Below are 27069 nucleotides of genomic sequence, written 5' to 3'. Positions count from 1 at the left end.
GTTTTTACAAGTCATGGTTGCTCAAATTTGGCCCTGTTTTAAAAAAGGAAGGAAGGAAGGAAGGAAGGAAGGCAGGCAGGCAGGCAGGCAGGCATACCACATTTTCTATTTTCTCTTACATATGCAGGACCTAAAATTTTAAAAATATATATACGTATATATACTTGAATGTATGTTTGTATGTATTTATATTATGTATATTCATAGGCCATGAAACTAGAAAGGGGATCACAAGAAGGGAAAAATAGCTCTTAGGCATGTGGGAAATAGTGTTAATAGAATACATTTAATAGAAAAAGTAAAAGGGAAGATTAGGGGAAGAAAGGGAATCTAAGGTTGGGGGAATGAATAAGAACAACATGTAGTGACACATATGAATAAGAACAAAGTGTAGTGACACATGTTTAAAGAGATCATGATTAATTTGAATGCCAACTTAAAAATTAATTTAAACAATTTTTCAAATCTTTTGTTTTAGTGTACTTATCCATAGAATGGGTGAACAATATTTTCCTTACAGATTTATAAGTGTCTAATGAAACCAGCATGAAATTTACCCAAACTAACACTTGGTACATTGTAGTAGGCGTATAATTACTAGTATACTACTAATAATAACTGTGACAAAATAGCTAATATTTATATTAATAGCCAGCATTTTGTGGATACCTAATACATATAAGGCCTTCTTCAGGGCACTTTTAAAATGTTATTTGTTCCTCACAACAATCATATGTGGAAAGTTCTATTTCTATTAATATCTATTTTACAGATAAGGTACCTGAGGCATAGAGAGATTAGTTAGGGTCACATAGCAAGTAAATATCCAGCAAGTAAGTGACTCATTAGGTTTAAAAAAAAAAACTGAGAGGATGGTTATAAATGTGAGGCTAGCCTGGGCTACAGTGTGAGTTTCAGGTCAGCCTGGGCTAGAGTAAGACCCCACTTCAAAAGACAAAAACAAAAAACCCGAAAATGGTAAAACTATGCAGTTTCTTTGGGTGCATTTATATGTATGTAAAACCAATATACAGTATAAACTGGGAGAATACAAAAAACATTTGGAAACATCCTAAATCATAGGTGCTTTGTTAACTGAATAATTTGTCCACACTACAGAACACTTTTTAGTCAGTAATAGCTGTTATGCAACTCTATGGTGATGGACATCAAGTCTTGCACAAGTCAGACTGGTAAGTGAACAAGGTAGCTTAACAAACACTGGGTGGAATATGGTTAGATTTGTGAATGGTGTAGTGTGATAAGGAGAGTGGAGGGGGCATGCTCGCTCTCTCTCTTTCTCTCGTGTTTTAATGCATAGCTATAGGAAGATTTCTAGAGGAAAATATAACAGAAAAATAATGATGTATGATAGAACGCTGAGATATTTCAATTTCCTTCTTTAGTTCCTGTATCTTTTGAAAAGAATTTCTATGTTTGTTTGTTTCTTTCTTTTCTTTGTCTTTTTTCTCTTTCTTTTTCTTTTGTGTGTGTGTGTGTGTGTGTGTGTGTGTGTGTGTGTGTGTGTGTGTGTTTTGGGGTAGGGTTTTGCTGTAGCCCAGGCTGATCTGGAATTCACAATGTATTCTCAGGCTGCCTCAAACTCACAGCGATTCTTCTACCTCTGCCTCCCGAGTGCTGGGATTAAAGACGTGCACCACTATGCCCAGCATATTACTTATTTCTGTATTAAAAAGATAGAACAAATTTTGTTATAAAAATGAATTCAAATACATAGAAGAGAGGGGGAAAGTTTGTGTGAGGGGTGAGAGTTTTTGAGTGAAGTATAGAGAAGAAATTAGGGAGGTGTAAGCTGAATTTTTTTAATACTTTTTTAAAAATTATTTATTTATTTATTTGAGAGCGACAGGCACAGAGAGAAAGACAGATAGAGGGAGAGAGAGAGAATGGGTGCGCCAGGGCTTCCAGCCTCTGCAAACGAACTCCAGACGCGTGCGCCCCCTTGTGCATCTGGCTAACATGGGACCAGGGGAACCGATCCTCAAACCGGGGTCCTTAGGCTTCACAGGCAAGCGCTTAACCACTAAGCCATCTCTCCAGCCCAAGCTGAATTCTTTAATGAAGTCTTGTGGTAAATAAGGCACACTAAATTTCCATAAGTGCAATTTTGTTTTCTCATGATAAGTAATTGCATTAAGTGCTTAGATACTATTTAAGAAATTTAGTTACAAAATTATACAAATGCATCAAATGCTAGCCTTAGAATTTAATCTTAAGATTCTTTAATTTCAGAGCCTTCCCATGTCCTTTCTACTTTGTCACACACTCTTTCAGCAAGTCATTCCCACTATTTTCCCCTTTATTTCCAGTTCAACATACTCACCAGTCATATTGTTCTGAATCTGTTGTGCAACTTTCCCTACAATATGGTCTTGGTCTGGGAAGCCAGAAAATGGTTTCCTTGGTATGTTGGGTCAAAAGAGTTCAGAAGGTCTAAGGTGAGTGTAGAATTTGTTAGAATAAAGAGAGGGAGAGGAAAAGACAGTGTGTGTTGTTTATTTAGGCTCAGTGTAGTATAGAAATTGAACTTTAGTGTTCCTACACAAAATTTCTGCAAAGTGAACTCCTACTCCTCTGCCCAAGTAGTAACTCCTGTGATGTCCAGAAACATTCTTTAGAGTGAATCACATTTCTCACTACAACTTCTCTTGGCTGAGGTAACTGAGATAGCCACCCTGGGTTTTATACTTAGGAGAAAGAGGCTAAATAGTGCACTTTAGTCTTTTCTGAACATCATTAAATTTCAATTCTTAATTTTTTGTCATTAGTGATATCACAAGAGCCCATGAAACATGTTAACAGTGTGGCCATCTCTTTTTTGTTTGTCTGTTTTTTTTTGTTGTTTTTTTTTTTTTTTTTTTTTTGAGGTAGGGTCTCATTCTAGCCCAGGCTAACCTGGAACACAGTCTGTAGTCCCAGCCTGGCCTTGAACTCACAGTGAGCCTCCTACCTCTGCCTCCCAAATGCTGGCATTAAAGGTATGTGCCACCATGCCTAGCTAGTATGGCCATATTTTAAGTGTAGTTATCTTGAGTGGTCTGTGCCAGTTGAGTTGGCTTTAAACTACACATTTTTGTAAAGGATGTCTTATTGAAAACCAAATTTTATTTGAATTTGTTTTAATAAATCTGCTGATACAAGATACTTTTCAGGGAACAAAGGAGTATGTTATGAAATATAATGACTGGATCTACTCTCTACCACTTCTCCATGCAAATCTAGATCTGGATAATATATACTCTTGCTTAAATTGGGATCTGAGCTTATTGAATTCCATTTAGCTACCTGTTAAAGAGGAGTGCTGATGGCTAACGGATAAATGTTATGGGAGCTTGTGCATATGTGAGTACATTGGAGAGTGTATGCTTTAGTGCACAGTCTCTAAACAGTTGTCAACCATGGCTCCCCTGGAAAAAGCTAAGGACTTCGCATCATGGAATATATACCCACTTCCCTTGGGTTAGCTTAGCTCAGAACTATGATAAAGTGGATTCAAGCATTAGCAGTAGAGGTTGGATAGGGTGGAACTTGAACCCAACCTGTCTTGAAAGTCTTCACATCCTCTTGGACTTCTGGAGCTGCCTTCTGTACAATTTTGCTCTTCCCATCCTGGAACTCTGACAGCATAAAGGGACAGTGGCCCTTATTCCGAGATGGAGAATCTACACAAATATAAGACAGTAAGTAATTGGAGGTTCATTCTTAGCCATAAATTTACTTCCAAAATGATTACTGAGACTTAATGTATCTGAAAGCCTTATCTCGGGCTGTGGTGGAGATATAGATTGATGAGTCTGATCTCTTGCTAGAGATGCTCCATGTAGGAATGGCATGTACTGAAGACAACTATGAACAGTATTGGAATGAGAGAGAACAGGGTTAATGAAATCCAAAAGTTGTAGAGAATGTAACCAAGGATGGGTGCTGACAGTAGAGGTCTAGGTAGGCTTTACAAAAGCAATGATGCTCAAGCTCAGTGTTGAATGAGAAATATGAGAGGGTAATAGTATAAAAGAGGGTGATATGTCAGGAATGAAGACACAGGATCTTGAGTCAATAAGACTGATTTAGGAAATTTTCACCAGTCACACATCATGGCTGGACAAGACTATGGGAGTGGGAATCTTTCTAGAGACCCTGGCAGAAGACATATCCTGGATATATATATTTTTTTTATGTCAGTTTATTTTGCTTTGACAGTTTTCACATATACTCCCCTAGTTATTAAGCAATGAGGTAGGACTTGGAACCTTATCTTGATGATCTCGATATTCTCTTTTGTTAAGAACCTCTTCTTACCTCCTCCAGCCTTGGTTGCCTTAAGGTAGATTTGAGAGCAGGTTGGTCCTTGGTTGGCCAGAATGGGACAGCGTCCAGTACCACATAGGAACTGATGATTCTTAACCACTTTGCCCAGGAGGCCTGTGGGGCCTCGGGAAAACACTGGGCAAGACTGTAGCAACACAGCTGCTGCCACCATCTTTAGCCCAAAGTCCTGCAGAAAATGTGGAAAAGATGTGATTCCCTCATAAAGGTTTAAACCAAAAGCCAAAGGCAGTTCCTGTGTTTGAGTCTTTGACTAGCTTCCCTACTCAAAGCTTGTGGCCTTCCTCAGAGATCCCTTGTTATGTTTCTAGAGAAAGAACTACTAATAGTAAAATAGGAGGAAGAATTTGGAAACCAGCCAGTAAATAAAGGGATGAGGAAAAGTGTTCTAACCAGAGGCTAGAAAACCTGACTTCTGACTCAGACTCTGACACAGACTTCTGTAATTATGAAGATCATTGAAGTATGTTTATATGTGGAAGAATGGCAGTTGACAACTAACCCTTTGATCAATATTTAAGGCCATTTTCCTAAAAATATAAGATTTAACCCCATACCTCCCTGAGGATCCATTGACAGTCATTGGTTGCTAGATGAGGGGGAGACATTTTCTTCAGTAGCATAGCCATTGGTAAGTTGCCCATGCTAATGTAAATGACTCTAACTAAAATCAGAACACACACACACACACACACACACACACACATATTCATTCTTTGGCCAAGTGATGATCCTGCTAATGCAAACAGATGCCACTCCAGAGCTTCTGAGGCTTGGCCCAGAGTATTTCCTGAGAAACCTCTGCTAGAAAGGGAGGAGGAGCTTAGAGCCACTCATCAACTTAAAGAGATCCAGAGAACAAGAAGTGACAGGCCCTAAGCCCTCCAGAGTGTGTGCTACCAGGCAGGCGTTTTCTCCTGACTTTTGGTTAAGCATGGTTAAAGGAGGTGATGGTAAGATCCAAGGGAGGCTAGAAAACATAGCATAGCTTCTATGTCAGTGAGAGAGACAGAGACCCAGATGGAAGAAAGAAAAGGGCTGGAGAAAAGATCAGATCAGAAAACAAGAAATCAATGGACACATAGCTCTCAATGAGTATTTATTGGATTTTGGAATCAGTGAATTAGCAGGATCTTAAATAAGAGAGAGAAGGGAAATAGAGGAAAAGTAGCAAGAGAAGAAAAGCCCAGAAAGGCAAGTAGAGAAAGAACAAAGGTGTGGTGTTGGTGGTAGAGGAGGAATTAGAAAAGCAGAAATAGAAAAAGAGAAAAGCATCATGGTCAGAGAGAAAGGGGGCAGGGCAGAGATGAGAACAGACATAGAAAGGAAGACTAATGCTACTAGACAGGAAAGGAGGGTGATAGGAAATACAGAAAATGTGGAAAGAGAATTAGATAAGATAAAAAGAAAACGAAGGACAGAGAATGTAGGAGTAGAGCCAGGAACACAAAAAGAGATTCAGTAGTCTGAGGAATATGCAAAGAAAGGCTTATAAAATTTACCTCTTAACTTCCCTACACAGAAAAGCACACGGCAGATGCCATGCAGGTTCCTCCTAAATTTTCCTATACAAGCTTCTAGATTCTACTTTCCAAGGGTTTGCAGCTCGGCTCTAATCTCTCTTTAAAAGCTTCAATTTCCCTTAGATGAACTCTATAAACTCTAGCGTTTTCCACAAGAGAGCATGTTTCCTACTTCCCACATGTTTATGACTGTTCTGGCCTTCCTTCCTGAATCCCAATCTCCCTTAAATAAACCCTATAATTTGTGATTTCTCCCCAAATAAACTTAATAATTCATTTTTAAAAATTAAACAAGAGAGGAGAGAATCCAGGAAGGGCAAACAGCCAGTGATACACCAAGATAAAGAGAAAGCACTGAACAATATGAGTTAGGGGAAGGGGAGAATGGTCCTACTGAGGGAGAGGGGAGAGAATTTAAGTGGCAGAAAACAAATCAAGATCATGAGATGGAAAGAAATGGCCAAAGGGAGGGGGAGGGCTAAAAGGAAGGAATACTGAGAGATAGAAAGTGAAAGACTGAAAAAGCAAGAGTGAGAAACAGATTGAAAGAAAAAGAGCAAATTGTGGAGCTAGAATCAAAGGGTGGGACAAGATAAGGAACAGTAAAATGAGAGAGATATGGGGAGAGTGGGAAGGCTAAGGCCTTGGCTTTGCCAAAACAGCTGCTGAGTAGAATCTAACAGTATCCTCAGTACATAAAGTCTTATAATGTGAGGGACAAGACAGTAACAGGAATCCTTGGGTCTAGCCTCATTTGGCATAATCTCCCTGATTTCATAGAGCAAGCACCCTATCCTTCACAAGCCAATCTATTGCCCTTATTTCATCTTGGAGTATCCTTCCTCACCTTTCTGGGCTATCAGAGTAGCCTGAGTTAGATTGTGGGGCTTGGGGATGTGGACTCTAAAACTGGAAAATACAAAAATATTGTTAGAAGGTCTAAATGAAATAACCATGTTAAGCCTTTGGGATAGTGTCTGGTACATAAGTTTTCACTAAATATTAGCTATTCTTATTTAAACTCTAGCTCCTTACCTTCATTGTTGAATGCTCTTAGACAAGTCACTTCCTATCTCTGGATTTTGGCTTTCATCATCTGTCAAATGTGAGGTAATTATGCCTATATCACATGGTAGCTTATACATTGGATCTAGTGCCTAGCATCTGCAAATAAGTTTCCCTTCTGCCTGCCTGCCTGCCCACGAAGGCTAAAGCTCTCAGTGATGAGTCTGCAGACCACAGATAAAGCTTCTAGAGCTTATCACCATTGGGGTCTGGTCACTCCCCAAGCTGAGCACAGGGTGTGGGAGAGAAGAAGCGCCCTTTCTTGGAATCACGTCTGCGCATCTGGCTTGGGCTGGCTCTAGCAATTGGTGGCGAGCAAAGATGGATGGCCCAGGTTCCTGCAAACTCCTTCTCTAGCATCAACACCAATAATGGAAACAATATTGCAGTATGTGTTGAGAAGGAAAGCAAAGTCCATTCCTGTCCTTGAATAATGGTAGATTAAGGCCTACCTTCCATGTATAAAAAGTGAAGTTCAATATCTTTATAATCTCTGAGGGGCTTTTAACCATCAAGTGTCGAGGTTCCTGGCAAAATATACACTAGGTCCTGAAGTTTACTGTATTCTCAAGTTCTTTCAAGCTTATACTTTTTGCCATTCTGGTATTTGTTTCTTAGAATTCCCCCCCACACACACCACCACCATTTTGCCTGAACATCATTATGACTCATAACTTTGTAGTATAGTATTGGTACTTTGTTCTATGTGTCCACCCCATACCACCCACCACTCAATAAAGTTGGATTGAGAAAGCATTTTAGGCAATTCAGGATATTAAATGTATAGACTCTAAGCTAGAATTCCAAGTTCAAGGCCATCCTGGGATATGTAGTAAGTTCCAGGCCGGCCAGGACTAAATAGCAGACCCTTTGCTCAAAAGTAAATAGACTCTAGCTAGAACCAGGCTGAGTTTGATCTAATACTTACTAACTCTGGGATCTTGAGCATCACACCTCTGCTCTGTATCTTATATCTATAAAATGTAGATAATAATATAGACAGTCTACTTTATAGGAATATTGTGATCATTTAATTAGATAATTTATATAAAGTTTTTTTTAAGAATACCTATCCCAGAGTAAATATTGAAAAACATTAGCTATTATTTTTGTTTTCACTATTTTCTCTGTAGGGAAAGGAAAGGCAGAGCCAAGGAGTCACATCATGAATATATCAAGCCAAGTGTAGAAAGCTGGAGATGTGACTCTTGTCCCAATCCTGTTAGTGTACTGTGAATTCTGTGCATTTTCCCTGTGAGCCTCAGTTTCCCCACAGACATTGGACTAGATAGGAAATTCCATGATTTCTCATCTGGCTTTGATATTCAAACACTCACAGAGCCCTCATGGTACCAGGCTGTGTTATAAATGCTTTACAATCATTGACCTATTTAGTCTTATGATATAGAAATTGACGACCCCCCCCCCCAAAATTGAGTAACTTGACCAGATCACAGAGCTAATAAATGAAAGAAGCAGGATTTCAAGTTGAGCAATCTGGCTTTAGAGACCACACATTTAACCACCATGGATCTATGACTCAAATGTTACATGTTTCCTTAGCTGAGAGCCTGCCTGAATCTAGACATTAACCCACTCTGTTATACTAACACAGGTCCCTTTACAAGACATTTACCTTCTTTTTTTTTTTTTTTTAGGTAGGGCCCCTAGGCTGACCTGGAGCTCACTCTATATTCTCAGGGTGGCCTCAAATTCATGGTAATCCTCCTACCTCTGCCTCCCAAGTGCTGGGATTAAAGTCGTATGCCACCGTGGCTGGCCATTTACCTTCTATGACTAATACTTTTACCAAAAGAATTAAAGTAGGACTTTAGGTACCATTGACCATTCATCCCAGTATTTAATGATTTATGAATCCCACTGTGGAATAGATTGCTAGGACTCTTCTTAAAATTGTACTTTCATTAAAGATAATAATGAAATTTTGGGTCAAGTGAAAGATCATTACTCAAAGAATTTTCCTTCATCTTAACAATTCCCTTTTATGTGAGCGCCCAATCTGCAGTCCCAGAGGCCAGAAGTGCCATCATAACTCCACCTCAATAGAACCAGAAACCACTCAGGACACCATTCCTTGCCCCTTCTCCCATTACTTGTGGTCTCCTTTACAAGAATCATTTAAGTCTGGAAAGGAATCAATTGTTTCTCTTCAGAAACTGGAACCATCAGGAACTTCCCTTCCTATTACCCTCTTTTCCACCACTAAAGAATCATATACAATTTTAGATACCTGGAATAAGAGAACCAGAAATTCTTAGAAAAATTTAGATGATCACAAAAGCAAAACTAGGGGCTGGAGAGATGGCTTAGCAGTTAAGGTGTTTGCCTGTGAAGCCCAAGGACCCAGGTTTGATTCCCTAGTACCCATGTGAGCCAAATGCACATGGTGGTACCTGCGTCTGGAGTTTGCAGGGACTAGAGACCCTGGTGCACCCATTCTCTTCTCTCCCTCTCTGTCTGCATCTGTCTCTCTCATTCTCAAATAAATAAAAATTTCAAAATAGACATTAGCAAAATTTTCAAATAAATAAAAATTTCAAACTAGACAAAAGCAAAAACTGGAAAAACTTGTAGAAATCATAGGTCCAGCCCTCTTGTGCAAGGATGAATGATTTGCCTAAGATCTTAATGTGAAATAAGAGCTAGATTACAAATCGCTTGCTTTTCTGCGTAGACACAACATTCCTTTTCTACATTCTGTCTTTATGTCTGCTTATTGCTCATCCCTCTCAACTCCTCCAAATCTTTCTTTCTTTATCTAATTCTTTATTCCTGTGCCCCTTCAACTTTCCCTTCCTAGATGTAGCCGCCTAGGCTTTGAAATGCTCACCTCTGTCTGCTCTGGGCCAAGCAGACAGAAAAGGGGTCAAAGATAGGGAGGGAGGGAGAATTTCAGAAGAAATGTTAAGATGTCTTTCCTGCTAGAGAAATAGAGGGGAGGAAGAGACAGAGAGAAACAGAAAGAGACGGAGATACAGAACTGAGAAAAAAGCAAGGGAGCAAGAGAAATTTCAGGGTAAAAAGACAGAGAAAACTCAGTGGAAGCAAAAGTAAGACAAAGCAAGTCTGAGTAAGTAAATGAGGTGAATGCTGAGGAAAACTAGTATAGGAGAAAAGGGGAGGAAAAGGATCGCTAAACATAGGAAAAATCACAAAGAAACAGCAAGAGGGAAAAAAATGATAGAGATAGCTTCTCTGAAGCAGTCACAGTCAGGTCTTGTGATCAGTCAGTGTGCAGCCCTGTGGTGGACAGAGAGACCAGAGAGAAGGATGGAAGCAGCTCTTACCTGTTGCCCTGCACTGAGGACGAACCAAAGACGGGTGAGTGCTATGTGTTGAGACACAATGTTTTTCCCTGACCTTGGCTCAGCTCCACCCACCCCACCTACTGCTGGTCTGGCCATGCATTGGCCCAAAAATGCTTTGGGCCTCTGCCAGAGATAAAAAGCAAAGTCGTCTCCTCACTTTGCCCCTCCCTCAGATCTGACTCTTCAGTTTTATCTACTTTCTCTTCTCCCTCTGGGGTTATAAAATGTACTCATTTGGGTGTGGAGATCAGGCCATCCATATAGAGTCAGGGTATCATGAGCATAGCCACTTCTCTGGTCCTAAGTTTCCTCAACCATAAAATGAGGGCAATTAAGCCCTGGAAGGACTGGAACTGAAATGGGAAGGACTGAAATAAGATCTGTATCACAGTTTTGTTCTTAGGAACGCTAGCATTCTATCCACAGACTATCCCAAGATGTCGGCCAATTCAATAATGTATATAAAACATTCAGCCCAGTGCCTGGTCCAAGGAAATAACAGCTAATGTTGAATGAATACTTTTATGGGCTCTACCCTATTAGTTGCTTTACATGAACCTTAAGACATAGGTACTATTATTCCTCTGTTGCAAATGAAGAAACTGAGATTCAGAGAGGAAAGTTACTGACACTTAACTGAAATGTACATAGCCCAACTATGAATCTAGGCTTTGTGCATCCAGAACCCACACTCTTCTTCCCCTCTTAGAATCTATAGTTGAAAATTTCAGTTCCCTGTCTTCTATTTTGTAGTACAATCTCCTTATCCCTTTTATTTTTTTAAAAAGATTTTATGTTTATTTATTTATTAGGCACAGAAAGAGGGAGGCAGAGAGAGAGAGAGAGAGAGAGAGAGAGAGAGAGAGAGAGACAGAGAATAAGAATGGGCACACCAGGGCCTCTAGCCACTGCAAACAAATTCCAGATACATGTGCCACCATGTGCATCTGGCTTACGTGGGACCTGGAGAATCGAACCTGGGTCCTTAGATTTCACAAGCAAGCACCTTAACTGCTAAGCCATCCCTCCAGCCCTCTTTATCCCTTTTTAACTATTTTCCTCATTCCCTATTCCTTTCTCAAGCCTAGCACAGTGGGATGATGCTACTACTGGGTAATTTCATCTCTGGGGTCTGGAGCACATTATCATCACTAATATTACATGTACATAAATAAGATCATAATCCATGTATTATCTGTGTTTCTTTTTCTACTTTGCTGTGTGCCAATGTGGAACTGTTTATTGGAGTTATGGTACAGAATCCAAAGATATTATAATTTATTGAAATTTATATTAGTTATAGGTATTTTGCCCTGTACTTTATGAATAACATCGTAATAAAGAAAACTTTGGGGGCCTCTGGCACTCATCCAGCCAGGGTTCTTCCCATGGGTCTCGTAGGGATGTATTTTTTGTTATTGTTTTTTCCTCGAGGTAGGGTCTCTCTCTAGCCCAAGCTGACTTGGAACTCACTATGCAGTCTCAGGTTTGCTTTGAACTCATAGTGATCCTCCTACCTCTGTCTCCTGAGTGCTGGGACTAAAGGCGTGGGCCACCATACCCAGCTCTTTTTTTGTTTGTTTGTTTGTTTGTTTTTGAGGTAGGGTCTCACTCTAGCCCAGGATGACCTGGAACTCACTATGTAGTCTCAGGCTGGCCTTGAACTAACGGTGATCCTCCTACCTCTGCCTTCCAAGTGCTGGGATTTAAAGGTATGTGCCACTGCACCTGGCTTTAAAAAAAAATTTTTTTTGTTTACTAGCAGAGAGTGAGATTGAAAGGGAATGGGCCTCCTGCCACTGAAAACAAACACCAGATGTATTACCACTTTGTGCATCTGGGTTTACATGGGTATTGGGGTACTGAATCCACACCATCAGGTTTAGCACACAAATACCTTCAACTGTTGTAAATGTCATCTCTCCAGCTCCATGATGACATTTTCATGTGTGAATAACATACTTCAATTATAATCTGCCCCTTCTTACCCTCTTGCCCCACTTCCACTTCTGTGATTCGCTTCCCAATTTATCCCTTTTCTACTTCCAAGTCTTTTGTTTTTTGTTGTGACCTAGTGCATTTCTTTAGAGTTGTTCCTGAGAGCATGGGCGGGCACTATTACCAGGGGCTATATCATTGCAGATTGTCTTTCTCACTCATCAACCACTCAACTGCCTGTCTCAGCTCTCTCCCATCTCTCTTGTCTCATCACCACTTTCCTTAAAAAAAAAAAGAAAAAGAAAACGTTTTGGGCATATGTGAGAGTATTTTTATTGGTAATATCCTACATAACTGGGTCCAAAAGGTATACAAAGATTTAAAAATTTAATATTCCCAATTTGCCTTATACACAAGGTATATATCTCTACAAGTTGGAAAGGGGTGGGGTCAGGAGAAAGAGATCTCAGATTCACCTATTTTATTATTATCCATCTTTAAAAGTCATTATTAATATTATAAGCACTAAAATTGTATCCCAGTGTTTGTTTTCTTTATTAATGAAATTGGATATCTTTTCATGTTTCTTAATTATTTGTTTATTCCTCTTCTGAGTGACTTGATATACCTTTTGCCCATTGTTAGGCAAAATAAAGGTAGTAGGCAGAAAGTATGTGTCCTAAATTCACACTCACCCATATCATTTTACTTATCAACTATGTTGTTCACTAACACTCGATTACTCATTTGTAAAATGTGTTTGTCATAGAATGTATTCTATACAGTTGTTAGGAAAATGTGATGTACCTGGTTTTATTGTTCTTTATAATTTTTTAAGCTACAGGAGACCTTTGTATAGTATGAGTATTAACCCTTTTCTACGATTGTTGCCCTATCTGGGTTCATTCATTAATTCAACAAATATTTATTGATTGCCTATGGTGTGGGAGGTGCTGTGCTAGGTGCTAGAGATATTGATACATAGAAATGGAAAATAGGATGTAGTATGGGGGATTCAACTATTTTATTTATTTATTTACGAGAGAGAGAGAGAGAGAGAGAGAGAGAGAGAGAGAGAGATTGACAATGGGCCGGGCATGGTGGCACATGCCTTTAATCCCAGCACTTGGGAGATAGAGGTAGGAGGATTGTCATGAGTTTAAGGCCACCTTGAATTCCAGGTCAGCCTGGGCTAGAGTGAAGCCCTATCTCGAAAAACAATAAGAGAGAGAGAGAGAGAGACAGAGAGAGAGAATGGGAGAGTGGGCACACTAGAGCTGTAGCCACTGCAAACAAACACCAGATACCTATACCACTTTGTGCATCTGGCTTACATGGGTATTGGGAATCGAACCTGATTCCTCAGGCTTTGCAGGCAAGTACCATAACTGCTAAGCTATCTCTCCAGCCCCTTAAGTATTTTTAAAATTGAGGATTGTTTCCAGTTCTTCCTGAAAGTATTTCAGATGAGATCGGGTGCGTTCAGGGTGGTATGGCCGTAGACCTTCTGGAAAGTGTTTCAAATAGAGCTTCAGTAACCTCAACCTCCACTGCTTGAGCTGGCTAACCAATCTGGTGACTTAGATGTTGAGTTTAGATATCATCATCCCAGGGAAGTCCTTTCTAACCTCCACACTGGATCTGACCAAATATTTCTCTAAAAAGATGTACCACCTACAGATATTATCAATCTGTGACATGTCAGAGTTTTAAAAAATAAATGGAACTTTGGGGGGATTTTTAAATGGTCAGTCTCATTCTCATTATCTCTCTCCTTTGTTGGGCATGCCTCCTATCCAGATTCTAGAGTGAACTTCAAAGAGTAGTATATATCTTCATGATTCCTTATAGCCGTGTCCCAGAGGTGCTTTAGTTTCTTATTTTTGTAAAATAGATCCATGTTCTTTTTGAAATTTTTTGTTTGTTTGTTTTTCGAGGTAGCATCTCACTCTGGTCCAAGCTGACCTGGAATTAACTCTGTAGTCTCAGAGTGGCCTTGAACTCATGGCGATCCTCCTACCTCTGCCTCCCAAGTGCTGGGATTAAAGGCATGTGCCACCACGCCCGGCATCTTTTTGAAATTTTTATTGACAACCTCCATATATCTCCTCCAATCATAATCCCTCTTTGTTGCTACTAATATCTCCCTTCTTTTTTTTTTAATTTTTTAATTTATTTGTTTGAGAGCGACAGACACAGAGAGAAAGACAGATAGAGGGAGAGAGAGAGAATGGGCGCGCCAGGGCTTCCAGCCTCTGCAAACGAACTCCAGACACGTGCGCCCCCTTGTGCATCTGGCTAACGTGGGACCTGGGGAACCGAGCCTCGAACCGGGGTCCTTAGGCTTCATAGGCAAGCGCTTAACCGCTAAGCCATCTCTCCAGCCCTTTTTTTTTTTTTTTTTTTTTTTTGGTTTTTCGAGGTAGGGTCTCACTCTGGTCCAGGCTGACCTGGAATTAACTCTGTAGTCTCAGGGTGGCCTTGAACTCACGGCGATCCTCCTACCTCTGCCTCCCGAGTGCTGGGATTAAAGGCGTGCGCCACCACGCCTGGCTAATATCTCCCTTCTACTGAACCTTCTACTGAAAAATAAAATTATTTTTATTCATTTGAGAGAGAGAGAGAGAGAGATAGAGAGAGAGAGAGAGAGAGAAATAGGCAGGTAGAGAGACAGAGTGAGAATGGGTGTGTCAGGGCCTCTAACTGCTGCAAATGAACTCCAGATGTGTGGACCCCCTTGTCCATGAATACAACCTGGGTCTTTTGGTTTTGCAAGCAAGCGATCTCACCGCTAAGCCATTTCCCTAACCCCATGAACCCCTTCTTCTTTCCAACTAATCCCTCTTCTATTTTTATGTCATCATATTTTTCCCCTCATATTATTCAGGTCTTATATAGGTAGCAACAGCCACCATGAGGTCTTGAATGCAATAGCCACTTTGAGGTTAATTTAAGTAACATGCCTGTTCTTGTAGGATTTGGTAGGTGGAGCCAATAAAATTATTTAATACCAATTCTATTTGGTTGTGGTAGTTAGGTGAATTCTTAATAGCTTAGTAGAACTTGTGTCCTTAATTATTTAAATTTTTACTGCTTCCCATATTAATTTTAGTAATTGAGGTTTAAAATAGCATATAGCAATACAGAAAATTTACTTGTGAGTTTTGATTTTTTTTTTTTTTGAGGCACCATCTCTCTCTATCCTAGGCTGACCTGGAATTCACCATGTAGTCTCAGTCTGGCCTTGAACTCATACCAATCCTCCTACCTTGGCCTCCTGAGTGCTGGGAATAAAGGTGTGTACCATCATACCCAGTGTTATTTTTTAACTTATTTATCTTTTTGAGAGAGAGAGAGAGAGAGGCAGAGAGATAGAGAGAATGTGCATGCCTGGGCCTCCAGCCACTGCAAACGAATTCCATATGCATGTGCCTCTTTGTGCATTTGGCTTATGTGGGTCCTGGGGAATCGAACCAGGGTCCTTTGGCTTTGCAAGCAAGTGCCTTAACCACTAAGCCATATCTCCAGCCCCCCAGTGTGATTTTTGATTAGGTATAAAATTCCAAAGTCAGCCTTTTACTTACATCATTTGTAAATATTTCTGTATTTCTAAATTTGATATGGGATATAAGAGTCTCAGTGTCATCCTTCATGCTCTTGTTATTCTTCTTTTTAAAAAAAATTTCAAGTCAGGGTCTCACTCTAGCTCAGGCTGACTGTAACCCTGTAGCTCCATGCTGCCTTCAAACTCAGGGTGATCCTCCTACCTCAGCCTTCTATTTGCTGGGATTAAAAGCATGCACCACCATGCTCAGCTTTTTTAAAAAATATTTTTATTTATTTGCAAGGAGAGAGAGGGAATGAGCGTGGATATGTCAGAGCCTTTTGCAACTACAAATGAACTCCAGATACAAGTACTACTTGAGCCTATGGGTGATCTTTTACATTCAAACCACAACAGAGCTTGTCTCAAGAATTGAAAACAAAAAGTCAACATCAAATTGGATGCAAGGATGTAAAGAAGTGAAATTACTCATACGCTGTTGGTAGAAATTAAAAACTGTAAAGGTTTCTGAATATAACCCCAATTGCTCAGGCAATAAATCCACAGATTAACCACTGGGACCTCATAAAATTACAAAGATTTTGTACGGCAAAGGACACTGTGAATAAAGCAAAGAGGCAACCTACAGAATGGGAAAAAAAAATCTTTGCCATCTATACATCTGATAGGGGATTAATACCTAAGATATACAAAGAACCAAAAAATTAAATAATAAGAAATCAAATGAACCAATTAAAAATGGGCTATGGAACTAAATAGAGAGTTCTCAAAATAAGAAATACGGATGGTATATAAGCATCTAAAAACATGTTCTACATCCCTAGTCATCGGGGAAATGCAGATTAAAACTACGTTGAGATTCCATCTGACTCCTGTCAGATTGGCTACCATCATGAAAACAAATGACCATAAGTGCTGGCAGAATGCAGAAAAAAAAGGAACCCTTCTACACTGTTGGTGGGAATGCAATCTGGTCCAGCCATTGTGGAAATCAGTGTGGAGGCTCCTGAGACAGCTAAAAATAGGTCTACCATATGACCCAGCTATAGCACTTGTAGGCATATATCCTAAGGACTCATGTAATTACCTTAGACATACTTGCTCTACCATGTTTATTGCCATGTCCCAGAAAACCAAGCGTCACATGTTCTCTCTCATATGTGGATCCTAGCTACAGATGATTGGACTTCTGTGTGAAGAAGAAAACTCAGTAGCAAAGGCCAATAAGCTAGGAAAGAGATATAAAGGGAAGAGAAAGGAAGGGAGGGTGGTACTTAATAGGATGGCATTGTAAATATGTTAAGTAGAAGAATAGATTAATGGGGGTGAAAAAGCCCAAGTGAGGTCAGGGGAAGAGACTGAATAAAAGAAAAGTGGAGGGAGGGATAATCAAAATCTAAGAGGATATAAATAAATCATATGGAAACCTACATTTTTGGACAATGGAACACGCAGGAGCAGTATATTGTTGGTAGAAATTTTTCAGTGCCAGGGATGGGATACCTTCCAATGAGTTGTTGGCCAGGGAGGTCCCTGATGCCCCCAAAACATTACAGGCCATTGCCGAAGCCCTTGGTTTCCCACCAGGAACAGATGGTAAGATGCTATTGCTGAAGACTCCACATACTTGGGCTGCAAGGCCACTGAGAAATCCTGCTGTAACTGAGCTGATAACCTTCTCCATATAAACCAGCTGAAAGAAAGCTGGAAGAAACCATTCTACATGCAGTTTAATGGGAAAGACAGAAATCGCCAATGAAGATACTCAACAGTGGATACTGCAAGCCTTATATTTGGCCAGCCAGGCCAAATGAGCCAACAGGTGTAACAGTGGCACGTCTGTCATGGTGGAAACCAACTGCCCTCTAATTGGACTGGAGGCCCGCTCCATGGGAAGGAATACATCCCTGATACTGAAAACATAAAATGGGTAGTCATGAGCCCTAGGGGTTTAACGTCTGCTGCTGTCTGGCTAAATGCATATACTATGTTCATCAAACTGCCCAGTAAGCACTTCTCTTAATGTTCATACCCATATATTAATGCTACTCTCACTTTTGGTAAGGAACTTTTTCTTTTCAGATGGCAGTGACCTTGGGATGACTCAGAAGTCATCAGGGTGCTGGGAAGAAGTGACAGAGGAGTGCTGAACTCTACAATATCTCTATCACACCTTCCAAGGTTTAGGGTCCATTGTGAAAGAGGTGACGGAAAGAATGTAAGAGGCAAAGGAAGGGTAGGACTCCTTACAACGTGCTCCCTCTAGACACAAAATGGCCTGGATATCCATGACCTCACAGTGCCTGACACTACCTACACAAGACCATCATAATAGGAAGAAAAGATCATGACATCAAAATAAGAGAGACTGATTGAGAGGGGGAGGGGATATGATGGAGAATGGAATTTCAAAAGGGAAAGTGGGGGGAGGGAAGGCATTACCATGGGATATTGTTTACAATCATGGAAGTTGTTAATAAAAAAAGAAAATTACAAAAAAACTGTAGAGCTGGGTGTGGTGGTGCATGCTTTTTATTTTATTTTATTTTTTTAATTCACCATGTCCCATGACCAAAGCATGTAATGTCTTCAGTGACAGGATCTTACCAACTTGCTCTGGCATGTGACCAAGGATTCATCTAGTGCCCCGTGAGAGAGTGGTGGGGCTTGGAACAAGGGGGAAGGAGACTGGTTTGAGAGAGTATTGGAGTTCAGAGAAAGGTAAAAGGAGACCCCAAACTGTATAGTACAAGGAAGGAGAGGTTTAAAACCATTTGGGGGATAAGAAGCAAAGTGCAAGATCTGCACCATAGCACAGGGTGTGGGGGAGGAGGACTTACTGGACTCTGTGGTAGCCAGGTTGACAGCACCACCTATAGAACTTATTTTTTCTTCCAAATTTTTATTAACAACTTCCATGATTATAAAAAAAAATACCCCATGGTAATACCCTCCCACCTCCCACTTTCCCCTTTGAAACTCCATTCTCCATTATATCCCTCCCCATCTCAATCAGTCTCTTTTATTTTGATGTCATGATCTTTTCCTCCTTTTACGATGGTCTTGTGTAGGTAGTGCCAGGCACTGTGAGGTCATGGATATCCAGGCCATTTTGTGTCTGGAGGGAGCATGTTGTAAGGAGTCCTGCCCTTCCTTTGGCTCTTACATTCTTTCTACCACCTCTTCTGCAATAGACCCTGAGCCTTGGAAGGTGTGATAGAGATATTGCAGTACTGAGCACTGCGGTCATCATTTCTTTTCCTATGGAACTTTTTTGGGGATGAGTTAACAGGTGATAGCTGGAGGAAGCTGTTGTTTTTCCTTTCAACTTGGGAACAAAAAGACTTAGTCAACTACCATAATAGTAGGTAGGGATTCTAAGATCCCATATCTATTGTGGGCCTACAGGGAATGAAGAAAGATAAGTCTCATTAAAATTGCAAGTTTGAAATATCTTTGAGAGTGACAGAGCCTCTGTCAGCTCTTGGGCTGGGCAATAACCCAGAAGCTGAGGTGCCTTAAGATCATTGTTGCACAGAGCTTCCATTGAGTCAGTGGCCTCTAGGCTTTTGTCTTATGAATTTGCTGAATAAATTTCATAGGCCATAGGGCATAATTTAGAAAAATTTCATTATAGCTTTGGAGAGAGAGGGAGAGAGAGAGCTTAGAAGTAATGAAAGGGAAAGAAATTCAGGGCTCCTGAGCAGGAGTAAGGTTCACAGAGAATGGGAAAGCCCACCTGGCGCCCCAGGTTGGGGTCTTTTAAGGAACTCCCCTGGATGGGGTGACTGAATTGGTCAATTCTGTCTTGATTTCAGGTTCTGAGACCTGGGTTTCTGGGAAAGGGCAATATTTTTAGAAATCTCCATCCTCCAGGAAGGGTATAACTTTCTTGGAAGGGGTGATTAGGAAAGGGAGCTCCTTGAAGGAAAAAGAGATAAGACCAGATCCCTCTGACATTTCTGACCTGTAGCAAAGTAGAATGCCTCTGACTCTCCTTCTCCAAGTTCAAAGGCATTCCTCACTTCCATTTTTGGGGGTACCTGTTACCCCTAAACTGCCTCATTACTGTAACAGGTGGTAGCTTCAGAATCTCAGGCCTAATTGGAGCATGGCCAAATGGGAGAGAGGAGAAAGGGAGATAAGTAGAAAGCTTTGGGACTATTACAATGAGTTCATGCCACGTGTGGAAGAGAAATTAAGGAATGAAGACAAGTGGTAAACAAAACAAAATAGATCTTTATTAAGGAATTAAAGACAAAGACTCCCAAGAGCAAGAGGAGGTCCCTAAAAAAGAGAGGGAGGGTTGACAACAAAGTGCTGTAGGCTGGAGATAGAAAATCTTGTCTCATTAAAGGAAAAGATATTCCTCTCATCTCCTTAGCATATCTTTAGATGAGGACTAGTCTCCTGGCCAGGTGAGTAATTGCCAGGTCCACTTCGATTAACTCTTAAGGACAGGGACAATAAATAATATGTCTTTGTAGTATTACTTTGGATAGCTTAGAATGACAGTGTTTCCATTCAGATCCAAAGGGGAACATGAACTTTGTTCCTCTGGTCAGGAAGAGGCCCTTCGTTTACTAGGCCTAAACAAAAACTTTTGCTTCCAGTCTCCTCCCTTTCATATGATATTTAAATCCTATGGAATAATGACTGTGCTGTCTTCCTGGATCATTATTTTCAGGGATACCATAAGTGAGGGTTTCTGCATGGAGGATCTCCAGGTCTATTAATGTCTGTCTAGCTACCTAACACAATGGTCTAATGATTTGAACTATTCTCATTTGAACCCATTATTAACTAACATTTCCACTACTGTTAGCAATCATTCATTATTTAAATGAAATAAATTTGTCCCCAAATGTCTTAAGATATAATATAGACATTGTGACATCATAAAAATGTCTTTCCTCTCAAAACCTCACAGCCTTGTCTAGGCGCAGCAAATGAATTCACTTGAGTTCACATGAAATAATTTTTGCTTTACTTTTGATTTGTTTCACACATGGTAAATTTTAGCCCTACACATGATTGTTTGTGGTCATTACCTTCCAGCAGCTCCAATAGGGTTCTATAGCACTATGAGAGCTAACCAGGAGGTTGCTGTTTTCCCTTTCGGCTCCTTCATGGTATTCTGATGTCCTGTGACCATGGCCTGTGGTGTCTTTAGCAACAGGGCAATAGGGTTTTACCTTTTTTGCTGGGGTTTTTGATTGGCTTGGCTTTGTGCTTCTTCAATGTTTGTTTTATACCACTTTTTCATCTGGGTAGAATTATGCTCAAAAACAAAACAAAACAAACCTTGGAGCTGGGTATGGTGGCACATGCCTTTAGTCCCAGCACTTGGGAGACAGAGATAGGAGGATTGCTATGAGTCTGAGGCCACCCTGAGACTACATAGTGAATTCTAGGTGAGCAAGGCTAGAGCGAGGCCCTACTTTGGAAAAAAAAAAAGAACTTGGTAGTGTCCAGGGCTTGAGAGGTGTCTCACACATGAGGGCATTCTGTTTGATGCTGCTGGCTGTTTGTGGCTGCCCACGGGTGCTGTTGGCTGCTTGGCTTGATTCTTGGTCTGCCCACTTTCCCCCAGACTTCTTGGTTTGGGTATCTCTATTTTTTCAAATATTTTATTTATTTGAGAGAATGGGGGGGATGGGCACTCCAGGGCCTCTAGTAACTGCAAACAAATTCTAGATGCATGCACCATTTTGTGCATGTGGCTTACTTGGGTCCTGGGGAAATGAACCTGGGTCCTTAGGCTTTGCAGGCAAGTGCCCTAACTGCTAAGCCATTTCTCCAGCCCTTGGATATCTGTATTAACACAGAGCCTAGCATGCTGATCATATTTGGAAACCTCATTCAAGGGGAGCAGGGATGGCTGGGCCTTGACATTCCTTACACAGGAGCCTATAAAAGTCAGAGGAAGACAACTCTTGCTGTAACCTGTGGACAGTGATATAGTTGCATGCCTCTTCTTTGGGCCTAACCACCTGAGAGGAACTGTTGGAATCCAATGCTGGATCTGTAGCCATCATGGATTGATCCACACCTGCCGAGGAATAATACGTAAATTGTGTGGGTTTATTCCTGAATGTCATTGAATCTCTAGAAAGCCTTAGCTTCAGATTCTAAATCTTTACCATTCACCAGTTTTTAAAAATTTATCTGTCGAGAACATCTGTCATTTCTCTCTCTTGTGCTTCTCGGCATCTGCATGATGTTGCTGATGATTCAGAAACTCTTCTTTCTGCTCAAATGTGCTTAAACACCAAGTTTTCCAACACATGTATTTGGTATTGAGTCTTATTCTCCATCTGCCCCAACTTTGTGTTCATTTCATCTGCAACAAGTCCATGCTCAGCTCTTACCTCCTCCACAGTTGCCTCCAATTGGCTCTTCAGCTTCTTGATGGGAGATTCCAATGACAACCATTTACTGGTGCCTGCATAACTACTGTGCTCGTGAGAAGTCTCTAGTAGCGTCTGTCTTGCATTCTTCACGATGGTCCTACTTGTACCAGCTTCCAGGGAGATTTTAACTATCTTGTGATTTAAGGCAACAGCCATGTAAAAGATTGTCTCCAGCCTTGTCCTGTCTGTCTATGGCACATCCCTCCTGATTGCACACCTTGATGATGTTGGAGTTCCACACCACTATGGCCTAGGGCAAGGCTGCCTGTTCCCTATCATCTTGAACATTACAGTCATAGCCAGCCTTAAGGACGATATGGACCAAAGTTTAAAAAAATATGTGGACCATAGAGAGATGGTCTTTATTGGTATCAAGGTACAAGGAGTATATAGTCATGCTTGGTCACTATCACCTTGCTGTCCTCATTGATGAGCTGAACTACATTCTCTGCTTAGTCTTTGTATATTGCTATAAGAAGGCATTTTGAAAGACAGTGACTATATCCTATTGGCTCATGAATTATGAGAGGGAGAGGTTCTTCAGAAAGTGGTGGACAAATTCCTTCAGCTCAAAACAGTCATTGGATGTGATTGGCACACAAAGGTCAAGATGTTCATAATCATTGGCTTACCAGAAAAAAAAGAAAGTGTCTTCCCCTCCTTCAGCTGCTGTTATCTCCCAATAACTGCTCAGGTTGGATGTGGGCCTCATGAGTCCTTTCCCCCATCCATGACAGAATGTTGATGTTAGGTCAAAATGTGCTTCCCAAAATGGAGTCACCAAAGACAGCAGGATGGCGACAGAGACATAAGGAAGTGGGTCATCCACATGCCTCAAGGGACTGCCCAGCCATTATCCCTTCCCTGCCTAACAATGCCCCAGGTCTAGGTTTACTGCCCCCTTATCTCTCACCTGGTCACTTCTGGTCTCACACCCTATGGCTAATGTAAAGAAAAAAGAAATTCCTTCCTTCCTCACCTTCCCCCAGTGGAAGAACTGTATATAGGACACTATCCGTAATCTCAAAGCTGACTGCTCTGCTCTTGAAAGTCAGTCCTGGCAGCTCGTGTTTTTCTCCAAATAAATCTGTCTTTGCCTCAGAGTGGTCTCCACGGCCTTGGTCACTCCTGAACCTTACATCTGGTACCTGACTCATATAGGAAGGCACCCAGTTGCCCTCTTGGGTGGCCAGACCTCCTTTTCCCCTGACCAGACCACTGAGCTGCCATTCGACCCTCTGAAGGCCTCGGATCATCTCTGTCTGATACAGGCTCTCACACCCACCGCAATTCAGCCTCACTGTTCTTCCCTTCCTCTTCTCCCTTCTCAGTAGGTGTCCCTCTCAGGTTGGCTGCTTTTGGGCTTCACCCCTCCTCGTGGAAGCCATGCCAGCCTGCCAGGCTACACCCCTCGGCAGCTAGGCCCCAACCACAGGTCTCCAGAAAGGCGCACCCTGGATACCTCGAGTCTCAGTCTCTGTTCTACGATACCATAAAGGGCACCTTTTGGTTCGGTTACCATCTCGGAACACCCCCTCTCCCTCTCTCCTCTCCCTCTCCTCCCTGAACTCTCATCTTCCACTGGCAGCTGCTTTCGCCATCGGGAGCACAGTCTCCCTCCTTGCCCAATAACAGGCTAAAAAGCCGACAGTTGTGACCTGTATGGCCTCTGCCCACGTGGGAGGTGCAGCCCCCCCCCGTTTACCCTAATGGGCCAGGGGGTCATATTGGTATCCTGTGTAAACCCAGCTTAAGCTCTGGTTTCTTCCCCCCACCTTTGTCTTGCTTTTTCTCTGTCTCCTCTCACTAGCCCTTTCATTATGCTCTCACACCTCCATGGGGAATAAAACCTCCAAACCAATTTCTACTACCCCCCTAGCCTGTCTCCTTAAGAACTTAAAACCTCTACGACTCTTGGACGACATCAAACCTCATTGTCTAATCTTTCTCTGCAACTCTACCTGGCCACAATATAAGCTGGACAACAGGTCCAAATGGCCTGAGAATGGTACTTTGAATTTCCAAATTCTCAGTGATGTAGAAAACTTCTGTCAATGTACAGGCAAGTGGTCCAAAATACCCTATATCCAGACATTTTTAAGTCTGCATGCACAGCCTTATCTCTGCCCTACCTGCTTTCTTACCAGGTCCTTCTAGCACCCCCCCCCCCTACCAAATTCATCCTCATCCTCTGCTTTTGACCCTGATGCCATAAAGGACCTGACCCTAACAGCTCCTCCAGCTCTCTCAGCCTCTCCTGATGCCCTGCCTGGTAACAAGGTCTGATTTTAATCTCCAGAGTTGTAAATAGAATACAAATTTAAAATGGGAATTCATACATTCTGCATAAATGAATGAATGAATGAATACGTGAAGGGAAAAAGGTAGTCAAGAATCTATATGACAAGTGCACTTGAAGTGAATGTATGTGTGTGAATATGTACATGGCTCACAGCACTAAGGCTGCAGAATGATTTCTGTTCTGAGCAGCGCCATTTCACTGTGGGGATGTTTTCCACCAAACCCACTGTACTAGACAGCATAGCCAATTTTTACTGTTGAGTGTCCCCCAGAAGGAACAAAAGTAATTAAGATCATAGAAAAGTGCAACATTCTCCTACTCTCAAAGAGTTGTAAAATGGCATGATCGGAAAGCAGCCTATAGCCCTGAGGGAAGATCAAAACTCTCCCTGGAATTTAGGGGACAAAATGGTTCTTTCTTAGCTTCCCTGCCTTGAAGAGCCAGGGAAGTGCAAGCACAGGGAATCTCAGGATCCTGGCCCCAGCATGATGATGGGTGAATGTCAAGTCGCTATGGGGTCTTGTTATGAGAAATTTGTAACTGTTTTATGCTTATAAGAAATCTGGGGCTGGAGAGATGGTTTAGTGGTTAAGCGCTTGCCTGTGAAGCCTAAGGATCCCGGTTCAAGGCTCGATTCCCCAGGACCCATGTTAGCCAGATGCACAAGGGGGCGCATGCATCTGGAGTTCGTTTGCAGTGGCTGGAGGCCCTGGTGTGCCCATTCTCTCTCTCTCCCTCTATCTGTCTCTTTCTTTCTGTCACTCTCAAATAAATAAAAATAAACAAAAAATTAAAAAAAATTAAAAAAGAAATTTGTAACTGTTTTACATTTACTTTATCTTTCTATGCTTATATGGAACTACTAACAGACAATAGCCTTAAGATTTGTTTAAATTTAGAAGTACTTGATACTGAATTTGTAAAAAAAAATTCTAATAATGTTTAAATCTGCTTTCATATTTGTAAAAATGTGTTTTGGGAAAGTTATTAAAAACAAAGTTCCAAAATCTATATGTTTATTCAGGGTAAATAGCATAAGTCAAATCTGATCTACTCTTTCTTTAAAAAAGTTATTTCAAGATGCCTTTTGAAGGATATTAGTAAGCTAAAACAGAAGGGCTTACATCAGACTAACAAAGTATGACCCTGGCTGGTAGCAGGTTGCTGTGGTATTCAGCTTGTAAACTTAACTTTAACTCACTGATGTTAATCTGGTCATAATAATGGTCATGGAAGACTAAATTTAGAGTACCCAAGTTAACTAGGTTCCTCTATTTGTCAACCTTTTAACTAAATCTTATTATATCTAAAACCCTGCCTTAAAAAAATCTCAGAGGAACTATTTACTCTTTTTTTCCCCCTATTTTATAAGGTAAATAGACCACATTTGAAACGTTAAACAGTATTTATCTGTCACATACTTAAAAACTATTTCATGGTGAACAGTAAAAGGAAATTCTAAACAAAGTGATGTAGTTCCTTAGGGCTGGAGAGATGGCTTAGCGGTTAAGCACTTGCCTGTGAAGCCTAAGGACCCCGGTTCGAGGCTCGGTTCCCCAGGTCCCACGTTAGCCAGATGCACAAGGGGGCGCACGCGTCTGGAGTTCGTTTGCAGAGGCTGGAAGCCCTGGCGCGCCCATTCTCTCTCTCTCCCTCTGTCTTTCTCTCTGTGTCTGTCACTCTCAAATAAATAAATAATTTTTTTTAAAAAAAGATGGAATTCCTTAATCCCTCCAACAATCTGTCTTAATACTTTAGATTTAACTTATGTTATTACTGAACAAGTTCACCAAAGTACCACAGGTAGAATTATAGAGTTGATTAAGGCTCCAATAGTTAAAGATTGTGTCATAAAACTTTTGTGTATGTTAAGACATTAGAAATATTTCATTTTGGCTCAGCAGTTAAAAGTGCTTATGCGCGGGCTGGAGAGATGGCTTAGCGGTTAAGCGCTTGCCTGTGAAGCCTAAGGACCCCAGTTCGAGGCTCGGTTCCCCAGGTCCCACGTTAGCCAGATGCACAAGGGGGCGCACGCGTCTGGAGTTCGTTTGCAGAGGCTGGAAGCCCTGGCGTGCCCATTCTCTCTCTCTCCCTCTGTCTGTCTTTCTCTTTGTGTCTGTCGCTCTCAAATAAATTAAAAAATAAAATTTTAAAAAAAAGTGCTTATGTGCAAAGCCAGATGCATGTAGTGAGCATACATTTGGAAATTGTTTGTAGTGGCAAATGGCTCTGGCATGCCCATTCCCTCTTTTTCCATCAGACTTGTCTCCTTTTCTCATTAAATCATGTCAGTTTAATGCAGTTCCCCTATTCTTTGGGTATATTAAATATAGCTAAATTAATTTCAAAAACTGGCTTATATATTGGGTGGGCATCTTATTTATCTTTTAAGAGTGCTAAATCTTCTCAAATATATATATATATATATATATTAATTATATAAAGGTATCCCACCTCTGATGAACTTAAAAAATTATCTAATTTTTCATGTCTTCATATTTAAGCCAAAAATGTTACTATGTAATATAGAGATCTTGTTTATTTTAAATTCTATCAGAAGATCTTTTGTTCATAGTTTACTCTCTGT

At 41.0% G+C, this 27069-nt stretch overlaps 1 protein-coding gene and 1 pseudogene across 1 annotated transcript in view; both read right to left on the bottom strand.

The window, feature by feature from the left end:
- The window catches only part of Alas2 (5'-aminolevulinate synthase 2), a 29429-nt gene extending 19077 nt beyond the window's left edge, over positions 1 to 10352 (bottom strand). The window contains exons 1-3 of the mRNA XM_004670046.2: positions 10244 to 10352; positions 4321 to 4516; positions 3561 to 3683 (exon numbers count right to left, since the gene is read on the bottom strand). Coding sequence (XP_004670103.1) covers positions 3561 to 3683; positions 4321 to 4501 — 304 coding nt within the window. The 5' untranslated portion in view covers positions 4502 to 4516; positions 10244 to 10352. The remainder of the gene's footprint in view (positions 1 to 3560; positions 3684 to 4320; positions 4517 to 10243) is intronic.
- Positions 9106 to 22336, bottom strand: LOC123456522 (annotated as a pseudogene).
- Positions 22337 to 27069: the final 4733 nt, after the last annotated feature.

Source organism: Jaculus jaculus, chromosome X (assembly GCF_020740685.1).
Source record: "Jaculus jaculus isolate mJacJac1 chromosome X, mJacJac1.mat.Y.cur, whole genome shotgun sequence".
NCBI classification, from domain to species: Eukaryota; Metazoa; Chordata; class Mammalia; order Rodentia; family Dipodidae; genus Jaculus; species Jaculus jaculus.
This window is presented reverse-complemented; position numbering and strand designations above follow the sequence as displayed.